At 37.5% G+C, this 22,434-nt stretch overlaps 2 protein-coding genes across 3 annotated transcripts in view; one reads left to right on the top strand and one right to left on the bottom strand.

Moving 5' to 3' along the window:
- Positions 1 to 9,594: 9,594 nt before the first annotated feature.
- CAPZA3 (capping actin protein of muscle Z-line subunit alpha 3) lies at positions 9,595 to 11,103 on the bottom strand. The gene is given in 5 exon segments (XM_027747490.2): positions 9,595 to 9,753; positions 9,755 to 10,209; positions 10,212 to 10,284; positions 10,286 to 10,359; positions 10,362 to 11,103. Coding segments are annotated over 5 exon segments (1,146 nt in total). The 5' UTR covers positions 10,828 to 11,103; the 3' UTR covers positions 9,595 to 9,675.
- Positions 10,718 to 22,434, top strand: part of PLCZ1 (phospholipase C zeta 1) — a 47,164-nt gene continuing 35,447 nt past the window's right edge. The window contains exons 1-3 of one of the 2 annotated variants that reach the window (XM_027747489.2): positions 10,718 to 10,839; positions 11,406 to 11,529; positions 15,304 to 15,538. In XM_027747489.2, coding sequence (XP_027603290.1) covers positions 10,826 to 10,839; positions 11,406 to 11,529; positions 15,304 to 15,538 — 373 coding nt within the window. In that variant the 5' untranslated portion in view covers positions 10,718 to 10,825. Of the gene's footprint in view, positions 10,840 to 11,364; positions 11,530 to 15,303; positions 15,539 to 22,434 lie in introns of those variants that run through there. The other variant, XM_027747488.1, reaches the window with a different exon arrangement.

The raw sequence follows: 22,434 nt of genomic DNA, 5'->3' as shown, positions 1-22,434 counted from the left end.
TGAAGTTTTTCAGGATTCACTAGTCCTTATTTCGGCAGTCTGATAGAAATATACGTCCTGTATCCATTTTTTTAGAAACAGGTCCTTTTTAAGAAACAGGTCAGGCACTACTGTACTCTAAGAACAACCACTCTTTTCCCCCCTAGCATACTTAGATTTTTTTTTGACTCCTTCCCTTTCTTTTTTTTTGACGTGGGTGCTCACATTCACTGCGCTGCTTGCCAAGCCCTCTTTCCTTTCTGTGTGTTTGTGGAAAACAGAATCTTAATCCTTTCCACCTAACACATCAAAGAGGAGCTTCTACTGTTTGGTCTGAAGGTCTGCATCCAGAATTTGCCTTAAAGGGAGGAAATAGGGGTTGCTCAGAGTTCTGGATACTGGGTGAACCACTAAATTGGGAGTGCAGCACAGGTAACACAGCGTGTACTTTGAGGGGAGAAAGGCATTAAGACCAATTTTCCAAGGGTAAATAGAATCTCCTATTTCATGCCAGATTCCCTCACATCAAAACAAGGAGTCCAGCTGAAGTCTTTTGTGCGAAGTCTTTATTTTTTTTACCAGCCTAAGCAAAGAGATTGCCCAGCATTTAGCTTGTGCACCTGAGAAAGAGCCTTTGAGGTACTCAGTACTCATGTCACACCAACCTGGAAACTCACTTCTGGCCCAATGCTACAAAGTCACAAGGGTAATTTAGGTTTTATTGGAATTTTCTGTGAGTATCTAAAGGCAGAAAGGGAAAAAGACTGAGTTGAGCCCTCCTGTGAAACCATAGTTTGGCAATCAGGGTTGCACAGCTGAGTAAAGAGACAAGTGGTAAAAGGAATAAAAGCAAACAAATACTGAGCAATATATTCTGGCTTTTGCATTGTTTTCCTGCTTCTGGAGTAGGCAAATAATGTACCCAAGCAAGTATTACTGCCACTGTTGATATGAGACTATGGATCTGTGTGGAATACTGGAAAATGCATAAATTCCTCACTAATTACATCTTAAACTAACATTTAATATAATTTCTGATTTCGCTTCATCATACCAACGAGCTACAAACAACTGTCCTTTGACCCAGAGCTTACAGCCTTTGGCAATTTCCTTTCTACTTAGCACATCATGAAGTCTTTAGATGATAATTTTACAATATGACATGGTTAATAATTTGGTCTTTTAGAAGCAAATGAAATAGAGAATATTCATCTGGGGATTTAAAATTATCAGGATTATGCTGCCTATGAGGGGTTTAATGAAACAGGAACAGATGCGTCAAAGTCACTTTTCACTGCAGAATTTTATGATTAATATATTGAGTTCTTTTTGTTTTCACTATATTTTGCTTATAAAAATATTGTGCCAATATCAATAGGATTTGGACATTGGAATTACCTACTCAGTTACAGGGGTAGACTTGCAAATGCTTTCACCTCTTCTAGTCTGGTCCTACATGTTCACAGAACTCAAAGAAATTCTCAGAACTAAAGGAGTTCTTAAAATTATTATTGCTTTTTTTTTTTTTTTTTTTTTTTTTAAATACTGGAAACAACCTAAAGTTCTAAAATAAGGATTCTAATGGCAGGCAAAAATCCAAGTTTTTTTCCACCTTCATTCTGCACTTAATTTTTTCCTCCCTTCTGTTATCTGAAAACCCATAAGCAACCCCCACTCTTGCAGAATCTCAGCAGATCAGAGTGTTTCATGTTTTTACTTTCCCAATAAACAGTAGTCAGTTGTCACTGAAAAGAATTTTGCTCTGCTGGATCCAGCTACCTTCCAGCTAAGTCATGAATTATGCTAATCTTTCTCTTTTTATGCCCACAGATTGTGCATTCTGTAGCACACAATAACACATTTTCTACAGGTGTGTGCGAATGCCAGTTCATAACGAAGCTGCGAGGGAACTCCACTGGAAAAATGAGACACAGAGTTGAACTTCCTTAAATGAAGAAGACATTGAACACTCCCAGAGTGAGCATACTCTCTACAACTCACAGTCTAAATATCCATGGGATAGGTGCTTCACTTGACTTATTTATGACTAGAGCATAAATAAGTGCTTAGCATTTAATTTACTGAAGCTTCTAGACTTTTCAGCCCGTTTCTGGATTTAGAGGTATTAATTTAAAAATTAATTGTTTTATGATTAACATGTTTCATAGCTTAGGACAAAAAAATGCAGCAGGATAATATAAATTGATTTATAATACATATTGGAGCACTGGAGGACAGGAACTTGGTCTGTAGGAACTTTCTCCAAGCGGGTCTAAACTTCACAGTCAAAAGAAGGGAACATTTCTCCTGTTCTCTGTACCTTCTTTGTCAGGTCCTTCATTTTGTATGATCCAGTTTAACTAACTGTAACATCATGGTACCTATATCATACTATTCCTCCCAGTGGAAATAGTCAAATGATTGTAATTAATCAAACAATTAAGTACTTTGTCAAACTGGGACTTGAACAGAGGAGCCAGAAAACAGCTGAAGGCAAAATAGAACCTATGCATTTTAATCTTCTCTGTCTCCCCATGAACACTTCACAGCAAATAACAGGTTGTTTTGAAAAACCTGAATTTTAAGCACAGTTTGTCCCATAATCTGCATCACGCATTTGGCAGCCTATGTAACTTTGATAATGGAAAATAAATTATTGCACACCAAATACCAAAATGTTAATTACGCTTTTCATTGGCTTCAGATAAATCCATATTTTGTAATGGATTTAGGCATAGAGAACTACAGCCCAGAGGCTGAAATAACAGCTTGGTTCTTGCAGGACTTACAGATCATAGAAAGCATGTTGTCGATGTGCCTTTAAAATGACCTTTTGATGGAAAGAGGAAGAATGAACTATAGAAGCTCAGTGAATACACACTGCACACTCAATGTTAATTACTAGAGGAACTGGTCTGAGCAAGAATATATTAGCAGATAATGTTAATTATTTAAGAAAGAACAACAGAATAAATTTGCATGTAGATGTTATATATGGAAAGCAATGGTACTGAATTCTATGTAATACCATAGCTGAAGAAATCACATTTCTTTTATGGACATGCAAAGCTGATGAACAAGAAGGTGACTTTCTACTGCAGATGCACTTCAGGCATTGATTCATTAACAATACAAGAATGAATAATAAATACTTGAAATAAGCTGTGCTTCTCATATCTGTCTCTAATGATGATATAATTAAAAGTTGCAAATGGGAAGTCTTGTGTGAAATAAAGTTGTTAAGTAAAATTAATAATATCTTCAGTGAACTGGCAAAAATTTTTTTCTCAAAAACAATCTGAGAGATTTTTAAAAAATATTTACTAATGAACTCACAAGCATTAAAATCAAAAAGTGCTTTTTCTCATCTGTTGAATGCCATAAAGCAAGAAAGACAGCATAAAGAACCTTTATAACTTGGACTATACCTGGTTTTAAAGGTAAGTCATCTATATAACTTGCTTCAAGATCAGTGGAGTCCTAATTATTTCATGCTACACACAGGACACCACAGCTGTTAAAGGCATACACAGGAGTTCCTACTTCTCTGTGAGCCTGACCCCTGAGTGGTGAGCTTCTCAAAGGTCATTCTCTTAATAGTAACTTCAATGCAGGGTAAAAAACTCCAAACTCTACCAAATAAAAAAACCCCATCCCCTAATAATCTGTTCATCTTCACCTTCCTTTTAATTATCTCATTCCAGAAAGAAAATGGTTCTATCTGAAACCAAAGCTACTTTTTTTTCCCACTGAAACCACTCTCTAGGAGGCTTGTAGGGTGAGTATATATTTTTCTTACCCTATAGAGGAACTCAAACTCTTTCAACCATTGAATCTCCACAGTGGAATACATTCCCCAGTCCTGTCTCAACCTCCTGTCATCACAGAACCCCAAAAATACACATTAACTTCCAAGGGAAAGAAATGTGATTGTGTGGCAAAAAAAGAGCTGTATGAAACGAGCACTCCACCATGTGTCCAGGCAGAATGACTGGAGGACTAATGCCAGAATGGGCCTCTGTGACAGTCTCCAGTCATGAACATGCATGACTATGGACACAAACATGTTTCTTCATCTTATTTGAGTGTATAGGACTTAGTATGGCCTGCACCATGCATTTGGGTTAAAGTCTAACTCTTTGGTGTGTGTCTCAGAAGTCAGGTAACACTGAAATTATGTGAGCAGCACTGTACTCGATGTCTTCTTGTCTCCCTCAGGCCTCTAAACTTCTTGTGTTTAAGAATAAACAATATGTGTTTAAGGAAAAACAATGAGTAAGTGAATAAATAAAGCCTTTTGATCCCTTGCTTTACCACCAGTCTGCCCCTGAGGGCTATTCCTATCTGGAACATGAGCTTTCTGCCAGTGAAGATGAGCACACCTAAGTAGCTGTAGGCTTGCCAAGGGCTGGTGCACTGCTCTGTGATCTGTGTAGGTAGATCATGAAGCTTTGCTAGTAAAAAAACCTGTCATACATAAGAACACAGCAGAGTGCTTGAGGATGTAGGTTTGTAATTCTAAATTTCAGTCAGGATAGAAAATTTCCTGTTTCTTAATGCTTTTTAACTTTGTGAAACAAACTTGCATTAACTTATAGTTAATAATAATAAGAGAGTTTTATTTGGGACCGTGGCTACTTTGCACATGTGTCACATATAATTAAATTGTTCCCTACCTCAGTTATTAAGAGCTTACTATTGTATTATTTATTTATCATTTTAATGCATTCTGATAGGATACCTGGGGGATCAGGGAGAATGGTTGGCTTTCTTGGGTACAGAGAGGCTGAAGATTGCATATACTGGAGTACTGATTTGAGATCTCTGAGTCAATGTGACTTGCCCCAAAGTCAAGGAAGGAAAGACAGCAAGGGAGCTGAGATTTCAGTTCCACTCTTCTGGAACTGTCTCTTCAAGTCCCAGAACAGTGGAATTATAATGCTTGTCTCTTTTTATTTCCTTTCTCCAATTGTGAATTTGCCTTTTTACATTTTTCTTCAACATCCCGCCACTTACACCCTTTCCCTGATCCCTCCTGTTCCAGGTTACTAGTTCTCCTCTAATGCCATTCTAGACACTGGGTTTCCATTCCCCTGAGGAGAGACACCTGGATCATATGCAGTTCTGGTGACCCTTAGTTATGTATAAAGATTCAGGACTAAAAGGCCTATACTTACATCTACAAAAAAAGCTGACCCACACTTCCTTTTCTTCCAAATGTGTTATAGGAACAGTAATATAGAAACAAAAAATCCCACCAAGTCCAACCAGATCCAATTATTAGGATCCCACAATCTCAGGACATTTTCTGAGTATGAATTTAAGGACATGTAGTAGATTATTTTAGATTAGTAGATTAGATTATGTTTGTTCCATCCAAGAATAATCTGCTACATAAATGACCTAATATGATATGGGTCATCAGTTTTAAATATTATGTATCTTATTCCCTCAGTTTTGTATGGTGGCAATTCCTAAGCCTTTCTGTAACAAACACCTCTTGTAACCTTGGAAAATCCCAGGTTAGTATGCTTTGTATAGTTCAAAATAGTTATTTTTTGAAATAATGACTTTCGAAACCATTTCACATTCATTTTTTGTAACTCTGAGGCTTTCATTAAAAAGAACTATAAAATCCACTATTTGTGGATGCTGACATACAGACCTGAAAACTGTCTTGCTCTTGGCACGAAATCTGCTTTTTCAGATTTGTTGGAACATTTTAAACCATTCTTACCATAGAAGGGAAAATAATCCTTGAATGTGGTCTCACTATAGCTGGAGCATTAATGCACTGATTGTTTGAGATCAGTGAGAGAGATACACTTGACAGAAGGTTCTTTGGATTTTCTTCACCTCTATTTCCTCTGTTTCAAAATCATATTTTCCTTTCTTTTCCATCACTTGGTAAGGAATAGGGAGTAAGAAATACAGTGGAGGTTTTAGTACAGACTACAGCCTGGAAAACATACAAGTAAAGCTGTTTTTTTTTTACAAAAAAATGCCTTTTTCATTCCATGAATGAAGCAAAGAAAGAATTAGTACTGTTTTGGAGAATGTAAAGGGGAAAACATGAATTTCTTCCAAAGACTGAGTATTGATAGACTTTGATTTCTACCAACAGATAACTGGAGTCTCTATTGCCTATTACAGATTTGTCTATCTGTTCTGAAACTAAAAAGAAATTAGCTTTTAATTCCACACATATATTTGAATGAATATGAAAATGAAATGAGTAAGCTTGTTTTGCTAAGTGTCCTCATTTTGATAGGTTTTCCACCTGCTGTAGTACTAGCAAAACATGAAGCAAACTTTATAATGTGGACATTAAATATTCAGTCCAAGTACTAATTTTAAGCATCTTCCAATTTTAATGCAGCTGTAAGCTGACGATGAAGTCCAAGCCAAGCTCTAATGTTACTGGCATAGCAAAAATGATGATTTTCTTTGCAACAACAATTAATGGTAGATTCAAAAGTATTGTCAGAAATAAAAAAAATTTGAGACAATTTGGCTCAGGTACATTTGTACTGACTTGATAATTCCAATGAGTTTGCAAGCCTGTAAATGGAGTTTCAACAGAAGTCCTATTTTATTTTGAAAGAAAATTGCCTCTTATTGTGTAACTGTTCTGAACTGATGGAGTAGATGATCTTCTCCTTGTGAAAAAGAACCATGGCCACTCAGTAACCACCAAAGATAAGAACAAAAAAGCAGTATTGGGAGCATATTACAGAAAGATATCTGATGATAATGTGTTTTTGCTGGCACAGAGCAAGTCTTTAACAGCAGATAGTTATGATTGTAAATAGGTAGATAGAGCTCCAATTCCCTGTACTGGCTGCAGTGGACACCTACTGCATGATATAGCTGGACAACTTGAATTTCTGTTTTTGTTACACATGCCTATCCTTCATTTCTGTTCTTAAAATACAGGGTGCTGATGACAACAAAAAGAGATGGATTCACAAGGATCTATAAGAATGTGAATTGTTTTCAAAGGAGTAGAGAGAAAAAGAGGGCTATTTTAGGAACAAAGATAATGAGAGATGTCATGTATTCACTATGCAACAAAAAAACCTCCTGGTATGGACAAAAAGGTAAGAAGTTACAACCAAATCTCAAAGATATGCAGAGTCACAAAGGTGTATAGGTAAAAGTTCAGTCAAGTGTTCAATGAAGTTGTGCATCTTCACTTTCTTCTCATAATGTTTACTCCTCCCCAAGTTTCCTCTTTCCAAAAGAAATTAAGAAATTCCAAGCCCATTCGGAAAAGGTAGAGGGAAAAATGACAAAGCCTGTATTGGAATTACCTTTCCCAGATTAATTTCATAGGCCTTGTGAAAACTGAGTGAGCATTTTCAGTCTGATGAGAACATTTCCTCTGCCCAAATTCCATCCCTCTGAGCAACTTCTGTTGCAGATTCTGGTTTCACAGATTCCCTCTTCTATAGAGAAAGGAAATGGAAGGATAATGAAAAGTTTATAAGGGTAGACTGATAGGGAAGATAGGAAGACTGTGTAATCCTACAATATTAAATGTTTTTATTATTGCACTGTTTGCTACAATTTTGCCATAGAGAAACTGCATTTTAAAGAAGAGAGAATTGAGTTCTACAGTACCAAACAGTATATTGCAAAATGCCATATATTTGCATCTCGTAAGGTCTGGTGGAATAAACCTTGAAAGCGAAAGTCATCTGACTGCTCAGTCTTTTTCATTGTTCTCTACTGTTCCTTATTGCTTGTTCATGTTCACCATTTTTGTTTGAATAAAGTGCTTTTTCACAATCCAGAATTTTTAGTGCTTTGTTCCTGTTTCTGTTAGTACTTAAATTTATGTCCAAAATTTCGTCTGTTATTTTGTACTGCAGATGTGAACTACACTCACAACAGGCTATCTTCATTAAAGCATCCCTGGGTTGTATAACACTTTTTAATAAATTCCTCTTACTTTCAATAAAGGAATAATCACATACTCAACCAAATTCCATGTAAAGACAGCTGCTTGGTCATTGAATGCTCTCCAGCAGCAACATGGGCACTAAAGGGCTGGATTGGTGTTGGATGGAACCCAGTAGCAGCTGTGGGGTGAAAAGAGAAATGACCCACAGGTAATGCAGCTTTCTCTGAAGAACCAAAGGAGCACAGAAAATGCTCTCCATGCTCCAACCTTCTTCCTATTCAAGTGCATGGTGCAGATTCTCTAACAAATGGATATCTGCAAAAGGTGTTGTTAAGGGACATTGTTGGAAGGGCAGCAGCCTGCTTTCTGATGCAGGAAAGAAACCTGCATGATGAGCATCTTCCTGCACATGGATTAGAACCATTGCGCTGAATGACAATAAAGATGAGCGACCAGATGAAAAATGTGCTCTAGTCAATGCAAATCTGAAGAATTTCAGTATATATCAAAGGAACTATTTCATGTATTTCAGTTGCATTCAAATATTGAAAACACTGCAACACAGTCTTCTGCAGTAAGGCTTTGTAAATTAGTGTGCTTATTAATAAAAATTGAGCCTATGACTTTATCATCAACAATATAGAATGATGTAGAAACATGGTTTTTGTATTAAACACCTCTTCATTACTCCAGATGTATAGAAAATGGAACCCCCCAAATCAGGGGTCAGTACGAATGCAAAATCTTCATTTTTTTATCAAAAAAGAAACTTGAAAACAGCATTTTTGCATGATGTTTTCTCTACATTTTTAAACCAAGACAGTGAAAGCAATCATGACCAGTCTGATCAGTGAAGCTATAAAGCCACAGATGAGAGGGCATGTTCAACCCATGTGACATTGCAATTGCCATCATCAGTGATGAACAACAGCAAAATCTTCGTAAAATAATGTTTAAATGTTCATGTCAATATTTTTTAGAAGTGTAGTGTTTACATCACTGCTTGAAATTAACTTTTGTTTCTGATAAAACTGTAATTAAAAGTTATATTTACAGAAAAGAGCAAAGGTGGGAGGTATTTGTAATAACTTGTGATAAATATTAGGAAATAATCACTGTCATAGTTTGAAAGTAAACCAAAATCACATACATTCCTTTGGCCTTTGTAAGGAACACTGGGAGAAGGGAAGTAGCACTGCTTTATTCTGTAATGCCTCAGCACCCAGCACACAGCCCTGATCAGTCCTGAAATATCTTCTGCACTAGCTATAAGAAATTTATTCCTCCTGTGTACTGATCTCCCTTTGTTCATGAACCTGTGTTAGGGATGTCTCCTGAGCATGCAGAGAGGTATGTACAAGCCAAGCCTGGAGGCTGAATTTACAGCGTTTCACAGTACCAATGAAAAAATCTGGATACAATGCCAACCTACCTTACCAACTTTCCTTATAACCAGTGCTTTATTTAGTATGAAGTTACATAAGTGAATGTCATATTGGTTAAAATTACAGAGGAAAGTAAGAGTTTGCTTGCTGACTCACCTGCCTTTGACATTTTGACCACTACTAGTATCTTTAAAAGCAGTTGAAAAGTACACGAAGTAAATGAAAAAAAAAAAGTACAGCAAATTATTTCCAGTCACTACAAACCTGAATTATTTTTAAAGTGGTAGTTGACTGATGGAAATTTCTGTATTCTCCTGAGTGATCCAGAAATAAATCAAACAAACAACCCCATTTTGTATTTTTCTTCTTTTTTTATATTTAGGACACCATATCAAAGGGTTTATTTCAGTACCATGGAAACACTTTGACATTGGAGACACTGGTGTTCAGATGCTGATCATTCAATAGTTTATTCCAGTTCATTAAAAGTGTGACTAACAGGGAGTTTCCTCGACAGATTTCCCCCTCATATATCCTCTGACAAAACCTGAACGTTTTCCAGAATGGCAATATGAAACTTGGTGTCCTCAGCTTTCACAAGTTTCACAAAATCTGTGGCAAACTGCCTTTGGTCTGTCACATTTAGAGTCTCATTCTCAGGCTTGCTGACATTTACATGGAGGCTGGCAACTTCGAAGCAGCGTGCCTGGAGGAAAAGGATCCCTGTAACATCAGTGGTACGTGGAGCCAGGGCAAAAGTCCAGTCTGACTTCCAAAGGCTGTTCCAGTGGTTTGAAGGCTGATACTGGTGGGTCTCAAAGCAGGGCACAGACAGCTCCTCTTGCCCGGGGTGTTTTTGTGCACACAGTAGGGACGCGGCAACCCATGTGGGCTTCCATCCCTTGGGATGTTCCCCCACATCTGCCATCACACTGTGCCCTGGAACCTGCTGCTTCCCCCGCCCAGGTGGGCAGATTCAGAAGGGAGTTTATCCTGAGGGCCAAAGAAAGGGTTTTCCCCCTAAATTGTTGCAGTGGGTCAGTATCACGGTGTGCCCATTTATTTGGATGAGGGTGAGGATGTTGCTGTGGCAGCCTCCTGCCTCACCAGCTTGTCATCCTGGACCAGAGCAGGCACACCTCGGACAAGCTGGCCCAACTCTCCAGCAGGACACTGGCACAGCTGGCTGAAAATAGGAAAGAGCTTCTCTGGCTTGCACAGCTCCTTCCTGGTGCCCATTCTGGGGCTGTGGGCTGTCCAAGGGGTGGGAGATGGCGGGCGAGGGCAGGCCACGGGGGCCGCTTTGGGCTCGAAGGAAAAGGCACAAGATGGTGGCGGGGGGGCAGCAGCAGTGGCTGGAAGGGGCCTGTGCTGGGCGCCCACGGTTTGTGACATCACCAGAGCGGCACCGGGACAACCCCGGCGGGATGGGGGAGCAAACATTCTGTGCAGTTCCGACAGGGCACTGTGGGATGAGGAGCCCACTGTGAACTGGAGCGAGGTTCTGGCAACGCCACTGCAGTGAAGGCACTGGAGCAGGCGATGCACAGCCAGCATGGATGAGAACAGATATCCTTTGGCTGCTCTACCTCCTCCTCCTCCTCTCCCTGTCCTGTGTCAGCTGCTGTTGTGACACCCCCCACATGCCTCTTCCCCCCAGGCCTGGATCCAGCCTGGGCACACATGGGACCCCCAGATGGGTGTCAGGGAGGGCCAGGGGCAACCAGTCTGGTCAGCCGGGGCCAGTTTGATGGTGGTTGAGTGGGCGCAGTGCTGGGCACACTCACTCCTTGAGGCTTCTTGGCACTCCCCATCGTTCCCTTCAGCCTTCCCCACATTTCCCTTCTCTCACTGCACCCCTTTCTTCGCCCTGGCCACCCCCTGGTTTCCCTCACACGCTACCTTTGGCCCTTCTTGTCACTGCCCTCAGAGTCTTTGGGAACAGAGCAGAAGTCTCTCCTTGCACACCTCAGAGCCTGCTGCGTTCCCAGAGACCAGAAGACAAGGACGTTCTAGAGTATGAGAAAAGCAAAGCACAAACTTCTTAGGTTTAACAGAACTAAACTTCTCCCCTTCTTTCCCCTATTAAAAGCAATGTCGTGGGCCAGAAGTTTCCTTAACCTCATTTCTCTTACGTGGTTCTGGTCTGTCATTCAGAATGATTTCAAGACTGGGAATATTGATTTAGAGGGCTGCATGAGACTGCTTGAAAAAATGCAAATACCTTTTGATGAGGCACACGTAACACATATTTTCAAGGTAAGGTATATGTAGGTTAAGTAATTAAATAAGTTTAGAAGTTCAGTTACATAAGTGTCTTACATTTGCTGACTTTGAAATTTTTTTTTGAGAAGTGTATTTCATGCTAGTAAAGTGTGCAAAATCAGCAAATAATTTTTGTTTCTGTGTAAAATAGATAACCAAGGGCTTGCATTAGAATCCGAATCATTTAAGTTGAAAATACTTTTGAGATCACTGAGTCCAACCATTCCAGCACTGCAAAATCCACTGCTAAACCATGTCCCTAAACACCACATGTACATGTCTTTTAAATACCTTCAAGGAATTGTGACTCAGACATTTCCCTGGACAGCCTGTTCCAGTGCTTGACAACCCTTTTGGTGAAGAAATTTTTCCTAATATCTAATCTGTCACACCCTGAGGCCATTCCCTCCTGTCCTATTAAGTCGGAGAAAAGACCAACATTAACATAATGCCTTCTCTTTGCCACAACAAAATAGTGTAAGGTGGAAAATACATAAGTTTTGATTCCCAGGTTTTTTGTAGCATGTCTACACTTGGGAAAATTTAAAATATTCTGGTTTCATCTAATCCAACTTCTTCTGTGATCAAGCTAAGGAACCCAGACGGCCCTGTCTGATCCTAGACAGACCCATTAGAGCAACTTCCTAAAAATGCTTTTGCCAGCAGGACAACATGGACTTGTCTGAGCTGCCTGGGCTTCAGAACAACATAGATGAAGCACACATTCATTCATTCTTCACTATACCTCTTCTCTAGGATTTAAGAGGTGTTCCTGAATGGATAGGAATTGCACTCTAACCCCCAGGGAAAGTATTGGGCCTAGAGATATGGAAGTGTTTAAGAGATTTCTATAAGGTTACATGATACAGCTAGAAATTGGACTTACTGATGGGTTAATTTAGTGTAGGGAAGAAAACTATCAGCAGGTGGATATTGTCCCAGTGAGCAAATAGTGCAAATTTGAGGGGGCCTTAGGACATCCTGGGTTTACATGTTCTTCAGGTCCTTTCTAGTACTGACTCAAAAGCTCTATGATTTTTCTTTTTACCTCATTTTTTTCCCCCCAGAATAACTGTCTGGTAAAACTCTTTTCCTGAGGGAATGAAACCAAGTGGCTATATATATATGTGTGTGTGTGTGTGTGTGTGTGATTCTTTTGAGAATTTTGTAACCAACTGGCTGATTCTGTCCCAGTTTGGCAGAGGAGAATTAACTATGGTGAGTCAGAAACTTTCAGGTCATGTCATGCTGACAGTCAGACAGGCAGAGGGAAGGCATTGTGATTTCCTCACTCTGTTGTGTTCCTCTCTCATTGTTCTCTGCCTTGTCAAGCCAAGGTAAAACCGGCAGCATGAGCTCAACGCTTGCTAAAGAGGCTTCCTGTGGTTTTGGAACTTGCACTGCATTGAGAGAATTGCCAACCTTGAGAATCTCATGAGAACTTAAAAGTGTTTCTCAGTTTCCTCAGTTTTCCATCTACTTTGCTTTCTGACAGAAGTTTGAGAGAGGTGGCCGGTCGTGGGTAGAGAAGAGAGTAATTATTTGAGGAAGTGATCTGCAAAGAACAAGACTGATCTAGTTGTTTTTAACATATTATGCTCAGTAGCCTGATCTAGATATTTGTAGCTGTACTTACAGGTATTCTTCGCCATTTGAGAGAAATTTAAGTGTATTCAGTAGCTCAGGGGTCCAAATATTTCATCAGTGTAATAATGTGTAAAAATACAAAGGAGTCTGAAAGGGAATCTTACTGACATTGTTGTAAGTAACTACTCATCAACAGTTAATCAAATGGTTATACATAAAAAATACATTTTATAGAAAACATAGTTTGTAAAGAAAAATCTGCTTTTTTTTCTTGTCTGTCCTCTTTAGTTTATTTTAATGTAATGCTTCTTTGAGCAATATCAGAATTATTAACATTAAGATTTTTAAGGAATAATACATTTTCATATGATTCCTCTCAAGACTCTTTGTCTAGATACTTTTTCTGAATAGCAAACATTTGATGTGCGTTAATAAAAAGAAGAATAATAAAAATCCCCCAAGAAGAAATTTGTAACTATCTTTTTATAGCAACATGATTTTTATAACTTTAATTTGAAGAGCTCTCCTGTGGAGCATTGTTGCCTGTATTTCATGAAGAGGCAAGTGAGATAGAAACTTTAATTTTTTTGCCCAGCTTCTCTCCAAGCCAGTGCCCAAGTGAACATCTCTCAAGTCCTGATAGACTATTTATTTCCAAAATAAGTTGGTATTTTCTTTCCCTCTTTAACAGTAATGAGCAAATTTGCAACTTTCTTAAAGATGTTAAAAATCAGGTTGAAGGTATCAACCTTGGGGAATTTCTCAGTGATAGGGAAATGTGTGTAATTAGCATTTGTATTGAAATATTTTCTGTTAAAAATGATCATTATTATTCTCTTTCACAAACTCAAAACAAATACTGAAGTACTGATATATAAGATTTTTCACTAGAACTCCTCATGAAATTTACTTTAGTACTTGTTTCCGTTATCTAATATGTTCTGACCCCACTGTTGTATTTATTCAGAAGTACAGTAGGAACTACATTGGAAGGAGCTGGTAATTTATCATTAAACTTTTAGGTTTTATGGTATAGCTTCAAAACTAATCTAACTTAGCAATAATCAAAAGTCTTGATTAAAGTCTTGATCAAAGCCAGAGCTCAAGTAAGTAATTTCCTGTTTATGGACACTTTTGGGGAGGTAATTGCCAGGTTTTAGATGGTAAAATTTAGGCTCTTTGGTAGTCTCAGTTTGAGGAGCCAACAATTAAGAATTTTGATCACCTTTCGGTGATAATCATTGAGGCAATTAATTGCCATTTATTTGTGACTTTTGTGAGCATTTTTGTCATCAAATTTCTCTTAATTTGGCAAGCTAAAACGTTAGAAATATTTATATTTTGTATGCACAATTACTTGAGTAGAAAATTTTAAAGGAAATATTGAATCATTAAATCTGAGAAAAGTGTTCAAGGCAGAAATGGTAAAAAAGTATTCTACTCAAATTCTTTTGCCCTTTTAAACTTTGTAGTGGCTTTTATACTGGAACATTGAAATTAATTACTATGCTAACATTTTGTAAGCTGTATAAAAACAAGCTTACAGTTTAAGAATTCTGAAAGTGTGAATAATTAATCTAACTTAACCAGTCTGGCTTGTTAAGAATAGAACATGATGTCATAGGTTATTATAAAATACCTTGTCTTCAAACTTTAATAGTGTTTCTTATCTGAGGTATTGAAAGACTTGGATCTCATGATAATTTGGTCATCCTTATTTCATTTTTAAATTACTGGTTGCTGTGTTTTGTATGGAAATTTAATGGACAGTATTTACAATATGGTCTAAATTGCTGTTGGAGAAATATTATATTAAATATATTTTCCACTTGATAACTTTTATGCTGCAAATTTATTTTAATTTGTACCATTTAAGAGACTTTGCATAATGTGTTTTAATATTGCATACACATTAAATATAAATTTATTGTAATTATTTAGATACTAATTATGTTATATGGTCCGTTTTAACCTGTATAAAATATTTTACCACACAAAATCAAATCTAAAAGTTAAAGAATATGATCTGATAACACACTGTTGCCCGAGGATTCTTCTTTGGTTCTTGCTCTTATGATCAGTTAGAATAAAGTGGTTTGTGTGTCTCTTTGTGTTGTTGCATATATTTGTATTGATTGGGTTTTGTGGTGGATTTTTTGGTTGCTTTTTTTTTTTTTCCAGAAAACAGTTGACAAACACTCAGGACATATAATTAGCATGGAAGACTTCAAGGCAATTTATCGAGCTATTGTGCACAGATCTGAATTTCAGGAACTATTCCGGGCTTACTCGCCAGACGGCAAAATTCTCCCTGACAGCCAGCTCATTAAATTTCTTGTGAAAGAACAGTTTTACACTGAAGCCACTGAAGCAACTGCCTTTGAACTTATTTCGAAGTATGAACCCATTGATGAAGGTATGCATGGCTTAAGTATTTGATATCTCTTATTTATAGAGCTTCTGTCAATGACTGGGGTTTGCAAGAACCTCATATGTTTATTACTTTAAAAGCAATGCCTTTTTGTGTATTTATTATTTTTTTCTGTGTTTTCTTTTATTTTCATGGTGCTATCCTTTCTCTGCTCTCTTCTTTTTTTCTGTCATTTATTTCTCTTTTTCCCTTGTCCTTCCACGTGTTCTGTTCTTCAGCTCACTGATGGTCACAACAAAACACTTTTAATTTGTTTTTCTTAGGGTTCTTATCTGCCATGTTGCTTCTCTGCTCATTGTACTGTCTTCTCTCCCTTGAGTCGTTCACTGACAATGTAGGGCCACAGACAAGACTTGTGCCCTTGACTTGCTTGCAGAATAAGCCCTATGTATGATCTTCATGATCATCCTTTCTGAATCACGAGAATTCTGAGATGAGGAGAGGTTTATAAAGCTGTAACATGTATTCTTCAGCTGTTGAAAGCTGCCTCAAGTTGTAGTGTAATATTTCTGCTGAGTTTCACTGAACATAACTTGAGGCAAAATTTGCAACTAAGCTATGAAAAGGACCTAAATGCATTTCATTGCAAGCTGTTACTTTGTTCAGTGGAATATGAATCTCAGATGTTTAATTTTTCAGTTTCCTTGGTTCCCGGTCTTTGAAAATGGGTGGATTTGATAACTGGTTAAAAAAAATAAACCCAAGGAGAAGTGTTCCTTTTGGGATAATAATCCTGAAATATCTATACTGATCCTGTGGTGGAAGAAGAAAATGAATCACTCTGTCAAAAAGTTTCTTGAAGAGGCACTTACTGTCCAGTAGCAGCTACACAACATGTGATTCCTTATGCCTTTACTCTCTAACGTTGCCTTTCAAATTAGACTGTATTTTATTGAATATATTCTGCTCTTTCTGAGGACTACTATGTTTGCTAAGCAGTTGCATAAGTTACCAGTTTAAAAGGTTCCTTTTTTTTGTATTATCTGTTTTGATGGGAAAACTAAAAGCTATAACACACTTAAACAACGAAAAAATCTTTACTCCATTAGAAAACACATTTGTAAATATCAAATGGAGCTTCCGCAGGTTTAATTTAATGTCTGGTTTAAATTTCAGATGCTGAGCCAAATTCTTGTTTGTTTCTTCATCTGTGATAAAATTTGTTTGTCTTGTAATTGGAAATAATCTTGCTGAACGGAATAATAACTGTATTGTTCAATGCTCCTTTGAGTGAACTAAAACTCCCACTCAAACATATTTATTGGAAAGTTCCAGTTATGACTGACATGATCAATGATTCATGTGGTGTTGTGATAGACCATTTTGTGTAACTGTTGTTCTCAATTTGGTATAGAATATTCTTCATCAAGATGATCTGTTGGACTCATCAGCCATCCTTGTCCTCTGAAAGGGAAAAGGGCAGATTTTGACACTCGATTGACTGGTCTGCTAATAGTAATAACCATTATCTGATAAACTTGATAGCACTCACATGTCAAGATTAAGATGAAAACTGACTAGACTTTATATACAGCTTTGATAAGTGCATCTATAGCATTTAGTACATCCCTAACATTTGTGCAGAGACAGAAGACTTTCCAATGCTATCGAGCCAGATAACTCTGTATTAACTCTCTGAGGGCACTGTAGCTTGTTCAGGAACGGTGTGGAATACATCACTCATCCCTTTTTACTGTACAATTTAAATGTCTAATGGGAAAACGCTGCATTAACAGTTGTTTTTTTTATGTGCTGAAAGCTTGCATTTTGGCAGAAAGAACCATTTTTGTGGAATTGATCACAAAATATGAATATGTGATTCACACCTGACTGTTGTGTCTTACTAACATCGAATTGTCAGTTGTATTTCACACAAATATTCCATTATCTCTCCATTTTATTATTAAATTTGAATAGAAGTCTTGAGTCATTAAATGAGGTTAAAGAAAACATGTCAGTTAAATGCACCTTTTTTAAAAAGCTTGGCATATATCTCTTTTTAAAAAAAATTATTGCTTATTATTCAGTATTTACATGGATAGGATTAGAGGCACATTGAGAATAAGAAGGTGCATCCCACTATTATTTACAGTGTAGTGCCATTCAAAGACTCTGCTCTTGTCTCTCTATTTTTCTGCTAAGCAGTACAAAAACAGGGCAAAAATACAATCCTGTCTTGAAAACGTGCTTACTTTGTAAATAACAGTATAAGCATCTGTCAGATAAAGAGTTTGAGTAATCCAAAATGTATTTGTGAACAAAAAACCCACATTTTCAGTTTGTTCCTAGGATATACAGTCTTTTAAACTTTGTTGGGCTGTTTTGGGGGTTTTTTTTTTGGTTTGGGGTTTTTTTGTTTTTTTGTTTTTTTTTTTTTTTTGTGTGTGTGCATGAGTGTGTTAAAGACAGAGCAAGATAGAGAGCATTCATTTGCAGGAGAGAAAATTTGATCCCATTGGCCATTGCAACCCAAATTTCAACAAAATCTCAACTAAGACAATGCCTGTCTCTGGATTTATGAGACATAAGAGTTCAGATGTGTGAAAGAGTGTGTAAATATCCAGCCTCAGGAAAAGCTTTCAGCAGAGGAAGACAATTATGAGATGTAAGCCCTTAGAAAACTCCACTGCAGCTCAGATACTTTATTCAAGTGTGCACCAATTATAAGTGTGGGTCAGGTGGAAAACAAACTCCCCAGAATATAAACTCAGAGTAGAAAAGGAACAACGGTATTCTTTCTTTAGTCATGGAAATATTTCTGTCTTTATTGTTCACTTAGAGGATGAAACTTTTAATCTGATGTTAAGTAGTAAAATTTCATAGTATGAAATTGCAACTGATAATGTTTCTGCCTGACTTGTAACAACTGTTGAAAGCTTCCTTCTTCCAATATAGCAGAGTAACATCCCTTGTCTCTGGTTGCATTTCTCATTACTTCACCCTTAGAATTCCCAGCACACCTATTTGTACACATTTCAATATCTCTGGTGGCCAAGTAACATATACATTTAATTACTAAGTTAACTATTGGGAAACAAAGAACACATACATACATTTAAAAACATGGAAAACACCTTTCTCCCCATTTCCTAGTCTCAAATTCCACTCAGGCTCTTCTCATCCCCACTTCCTAGTCTCTACTTCAGTCCAGACACCTCTCCTCCCACTTCTGATGGCTGCAGGTTGTACTCAGTCCCTTCAGTGGGGAAAAGGTGTTGCAGGAGGCTGTGGTCAGCATGTAGTGACTTATTTATTTTGTCTGCTTCAGCATGGATCTGCACAGGCCTCAGTCCCTTCAGGGCAGCAAATATCTAACGAAAGTTTTCACTTTTTTTCTTTCCATAAAGAAAGAAAAATACTTTCACAATAGCTCCAAAATAAATTAGAAAGCAGAATGTAATAAACTCTAAAAATAATATATCGTGTAATCCAAGTCTTTCAAATACTCAGGTTATATCTATAATTCTTCTCTGATATGACAGCATTTGTATATGTGGCAGAGCTGGAGTTTACCTTAACAGGAGGAATAGGGAAAACCATTTTTTTAAAAATTAGATTTGGAAAAAAAAGGATTATTATTAATAATATATATTCCAGACTATCCAGAAGAGGAAGGCAAGAAAAAAGCATTGAACTTTGTAAACAAAAAGAGATGACAAGTATATTTTCTTGCCTTCTCTTTTTCTTTCTACACCAAATGGATATGTGTACACACTAACTACTGCTAAAGGATCCTGATGGAGATAAAGCTGATATTCCTCTCAGGAAGAAATGTGAGGTCCTGATGAATGTATCTTTTCATTGCAGAATAGTTATGGAGATGAATTGTCACTTCCTCTAATGTAAAAGGAGAAAATGTCTGTAAATGGTCAGAAAATAGTATGACTGTGCTAATCCTTATAATTTAACAAGCAGGTCCTTCCACTTCTAGCTAGTTTTGGTATCTTCATCAGACAAAGATAGGACAGAACTCTGAAGAAACACAGTAGGTCTTCTCCCCTGGTACGAGAGGGGTGAACAAATAGTAGCAGTAATAAAAAATTAAGTGTCCCATTATCTTAAACTCTCAAAACTATGACCTACCAAACATCATATTTCTGAAAATTTATTTTATCAAATGGCATGTCATTTATGTACACGTGAAGGTCTTTTGCATATCTCAATTCCCAGAGCTGCCCATGCTGCTAGAACTGAACTGGGCCCATGGGAATCTGGTGAGGTTTAACGAGACCGAGTGCAAGGTGCCGTACCTGGGTGGGGAGAATCCCCGCTATCAGTACAGGCAGGGGGATGAACAGATCAGGAGCAGCCCTGGCAAGAAGAACTTGGGGGTGCTGGTGAATGAGAGGCTTGGATGTGAGCCAGCAATGTGCACTCACAGCCCAGAAAGCCTAGAGTGTCCTGGGCTGCATCCAAAGCAGTGAGGGCAGCGGGGTGAGGGAGGGGATTCTGCCCCTCTTCCAGTACCTGGAGGGAGCCTACAGGAAAGATGGAGAGGGGTGTGCAGTGACAGGACAAAGAAGAATGGCTCCAAACTGAAAGAGAGTAAGTTTAAATTGGATATCTGGAAGAAATTCTTTACTGTGAGGGTGGTGAGGCACTGGAACAGGCTGCCCAGAGAAGTTATGGATGTCCCGTCCCTGGGAATGTGCAAGGCCAGGCTGGATGGGGCTCTGAGCAACCTGGTCTAGTGAAAGGTGTCCATGCCCAAGGCAGAGGGGGCAGAACGAGATGATCTTTAAGGTCCCTTCAAAACCAGGTGATTCTATGATTCTGTGAATTTTTAGTGCAAAGCTCAGTTTACAACTTTGTAGTTTTGGTAGTTCTCCAGAAACATGATGGTGACTTCAGTTGCGAGCAGTTCAGTGACAACAACTAGACATCCCTGAGAAAATTATATATAAGCCAGTTTAATGTAAGGGCCTGTAATAAGTTGTATAAAAACAAAAAGATTTTTATTCCTTTGATTAGAAACACAAGTGGAATATTTTACTGAAGTCCAAGATCTTACATACGGACTAACAAAGTAATAATATGTTTTTATTTTGTGAGGATTATGGTCATGAGCTTATTTATCGACATATAATTTCTCTTCTGGAGAATATTATAATTAACTTTTGTTAATGACAAGAACAGCCAGGAAAGGATCATAAATAATTCAGAAAATAAGCAAAACTTTGGAAAGTCAGTATTTTTCACAAAATTAAAAAGATAAATGCAGGGGAATAAAAAGTAAGAATTGTTAGTAAATAAAAGTAAGAATTGTTAATAAATAACCACTCCCCCCCACAAAGTTACCAGCTTTATTTTTAGTTACAGAGATAAATATATAGAGCATGAAAAATAAATAAAAACTAGATATCATTGATGAAAAGCCTTCACTTCAAAGGAATTGTCTACGACTCATGCAGTTCATTATATGCTAAGCATCCAGAATGAATGTATTCTGTTTTGAGCAACATGTAAAAAAAATTCAAACTGCTTTTTAAAGACCCAGAAAGTAGAAAGTTAAACCAGTTGCTACAAGCATTGAATAATACAATGTGTGCATGTGGATAAACCAAAGTCAGGATACCAAATAAGACACAATTATCAAGAGTCATCAGGGTAGCCATGTAATTCTGCAAATATATTAGTTAAAAGAAGACCAAAGAAATTCCTGATGCACTACCTAGGTACGATCTAGTGGCCTAATATTATTAATGGGACCAGACTAAAATCTCAGTCAAAAATAGGGATAAATCAGGGTAGGACATGCTTAAATGACTTCAGATTGGTGAAGAAAGGTTGACAAAGCCAAGTTCTTAGAAAATTGACTGTAACAAGCTTGACTAATATGGGCTACCTTTGAAGATATGAGAAAATGGATGATGAATTGAAAGACTGGGAAAGATCAAATGTAATATTTATTTTAGAAAGGTAACATCCAAGGAAATAGACGCGGTCAGTTACCAGAAAAAAACCTGGAACAAATAACAAATATGCAATGATCTCTAAGATGGTAAGGATGAGTAGCAGTTTGTCAGGACACCTCATGAGGAATAGTATCCAGTTTTATTCTATGAGATAGTAGCAACACTAGTGGATAGAAGAAAAATGAAAATTCTCAGAAGTCTAAGAAAACCTGACCTAAAGAGCAAGATGCCCTGAATTGGATTTGTTTCTTCTGGAAAGCATTGGAAGGAGGGGAAGTGCAGTAGCAGTCTTGGTCTGTCAAACAGACGAAGTGTGAAAAGAGAGGAGAGGAATAGTATCAAACAGAATAAATATTTTGGACAGCAAGGAAGTTTCAGGGTAAACTTCTGTCTCCAAGTTATGTAAAACTTTCTGACAATAAGGTTACTCCGGTGTTGAAGTGGTTTTACTGGGTTGTCTGGGGATTATTCATCAATGAATGTCTGTAAGAATAGCTTCAAACAGACTTCAGTAGAAATAACATTTGTTTGGGTTAGAAGAAGGATGAATATATGTATGATGTCTGAGTGGCTTTCATCCTTATTTTCTATTTCTATTTATAATTTCAAAATGTTCCAGGTTTTCTTGTTCAAAAACCTATGTAATTTAGAAATAATTATTTTCTATAAATTCTCATTCAGGTGTAAAGCTTTCAGTCTGTACCCATACTGAAGATCGATAATTGCAATTCTAGCTCATAAATGCTGATTCTTATAGCTGTATTAAGAATTAAGAGGTCAGAAAAGGGATTTCTGTCCAGGCTTTTTTCCTTTATTTTTTTTCCATTCCCAACCTCCCCCCAGGTTTGTATACATGCATCTGTAAGTTATTGTTAACATAAAGTAATCTTGGATTACTTAATGCTTATACATCACTAGCCTACCATGATGACAAAATGGTTATTTTACAGTCAGAACTGGGCAAAA

Source organism: Pipra filicauda, unplaced genomic scaffold (assembly GCF_003945595.2).
Source record: "Pipra filicauda isolate LSUMZ 115617 unplaced genomic scaffold, ASM394559v2 scaffold104_size2351352_pilon, whole genome shotgun sequence".
Taxonomy (NCBI): domain Eukaryota; kingdom Metazoa; phylum Chordata; class Aves; order Passeriformes; family Pipridae; genus Pipra; species Pipra filicauda.
Note: the sequence above shows the minus strand (reverse complement) of the source record. Positions and strands in the feature narration are given on the sequence as shown.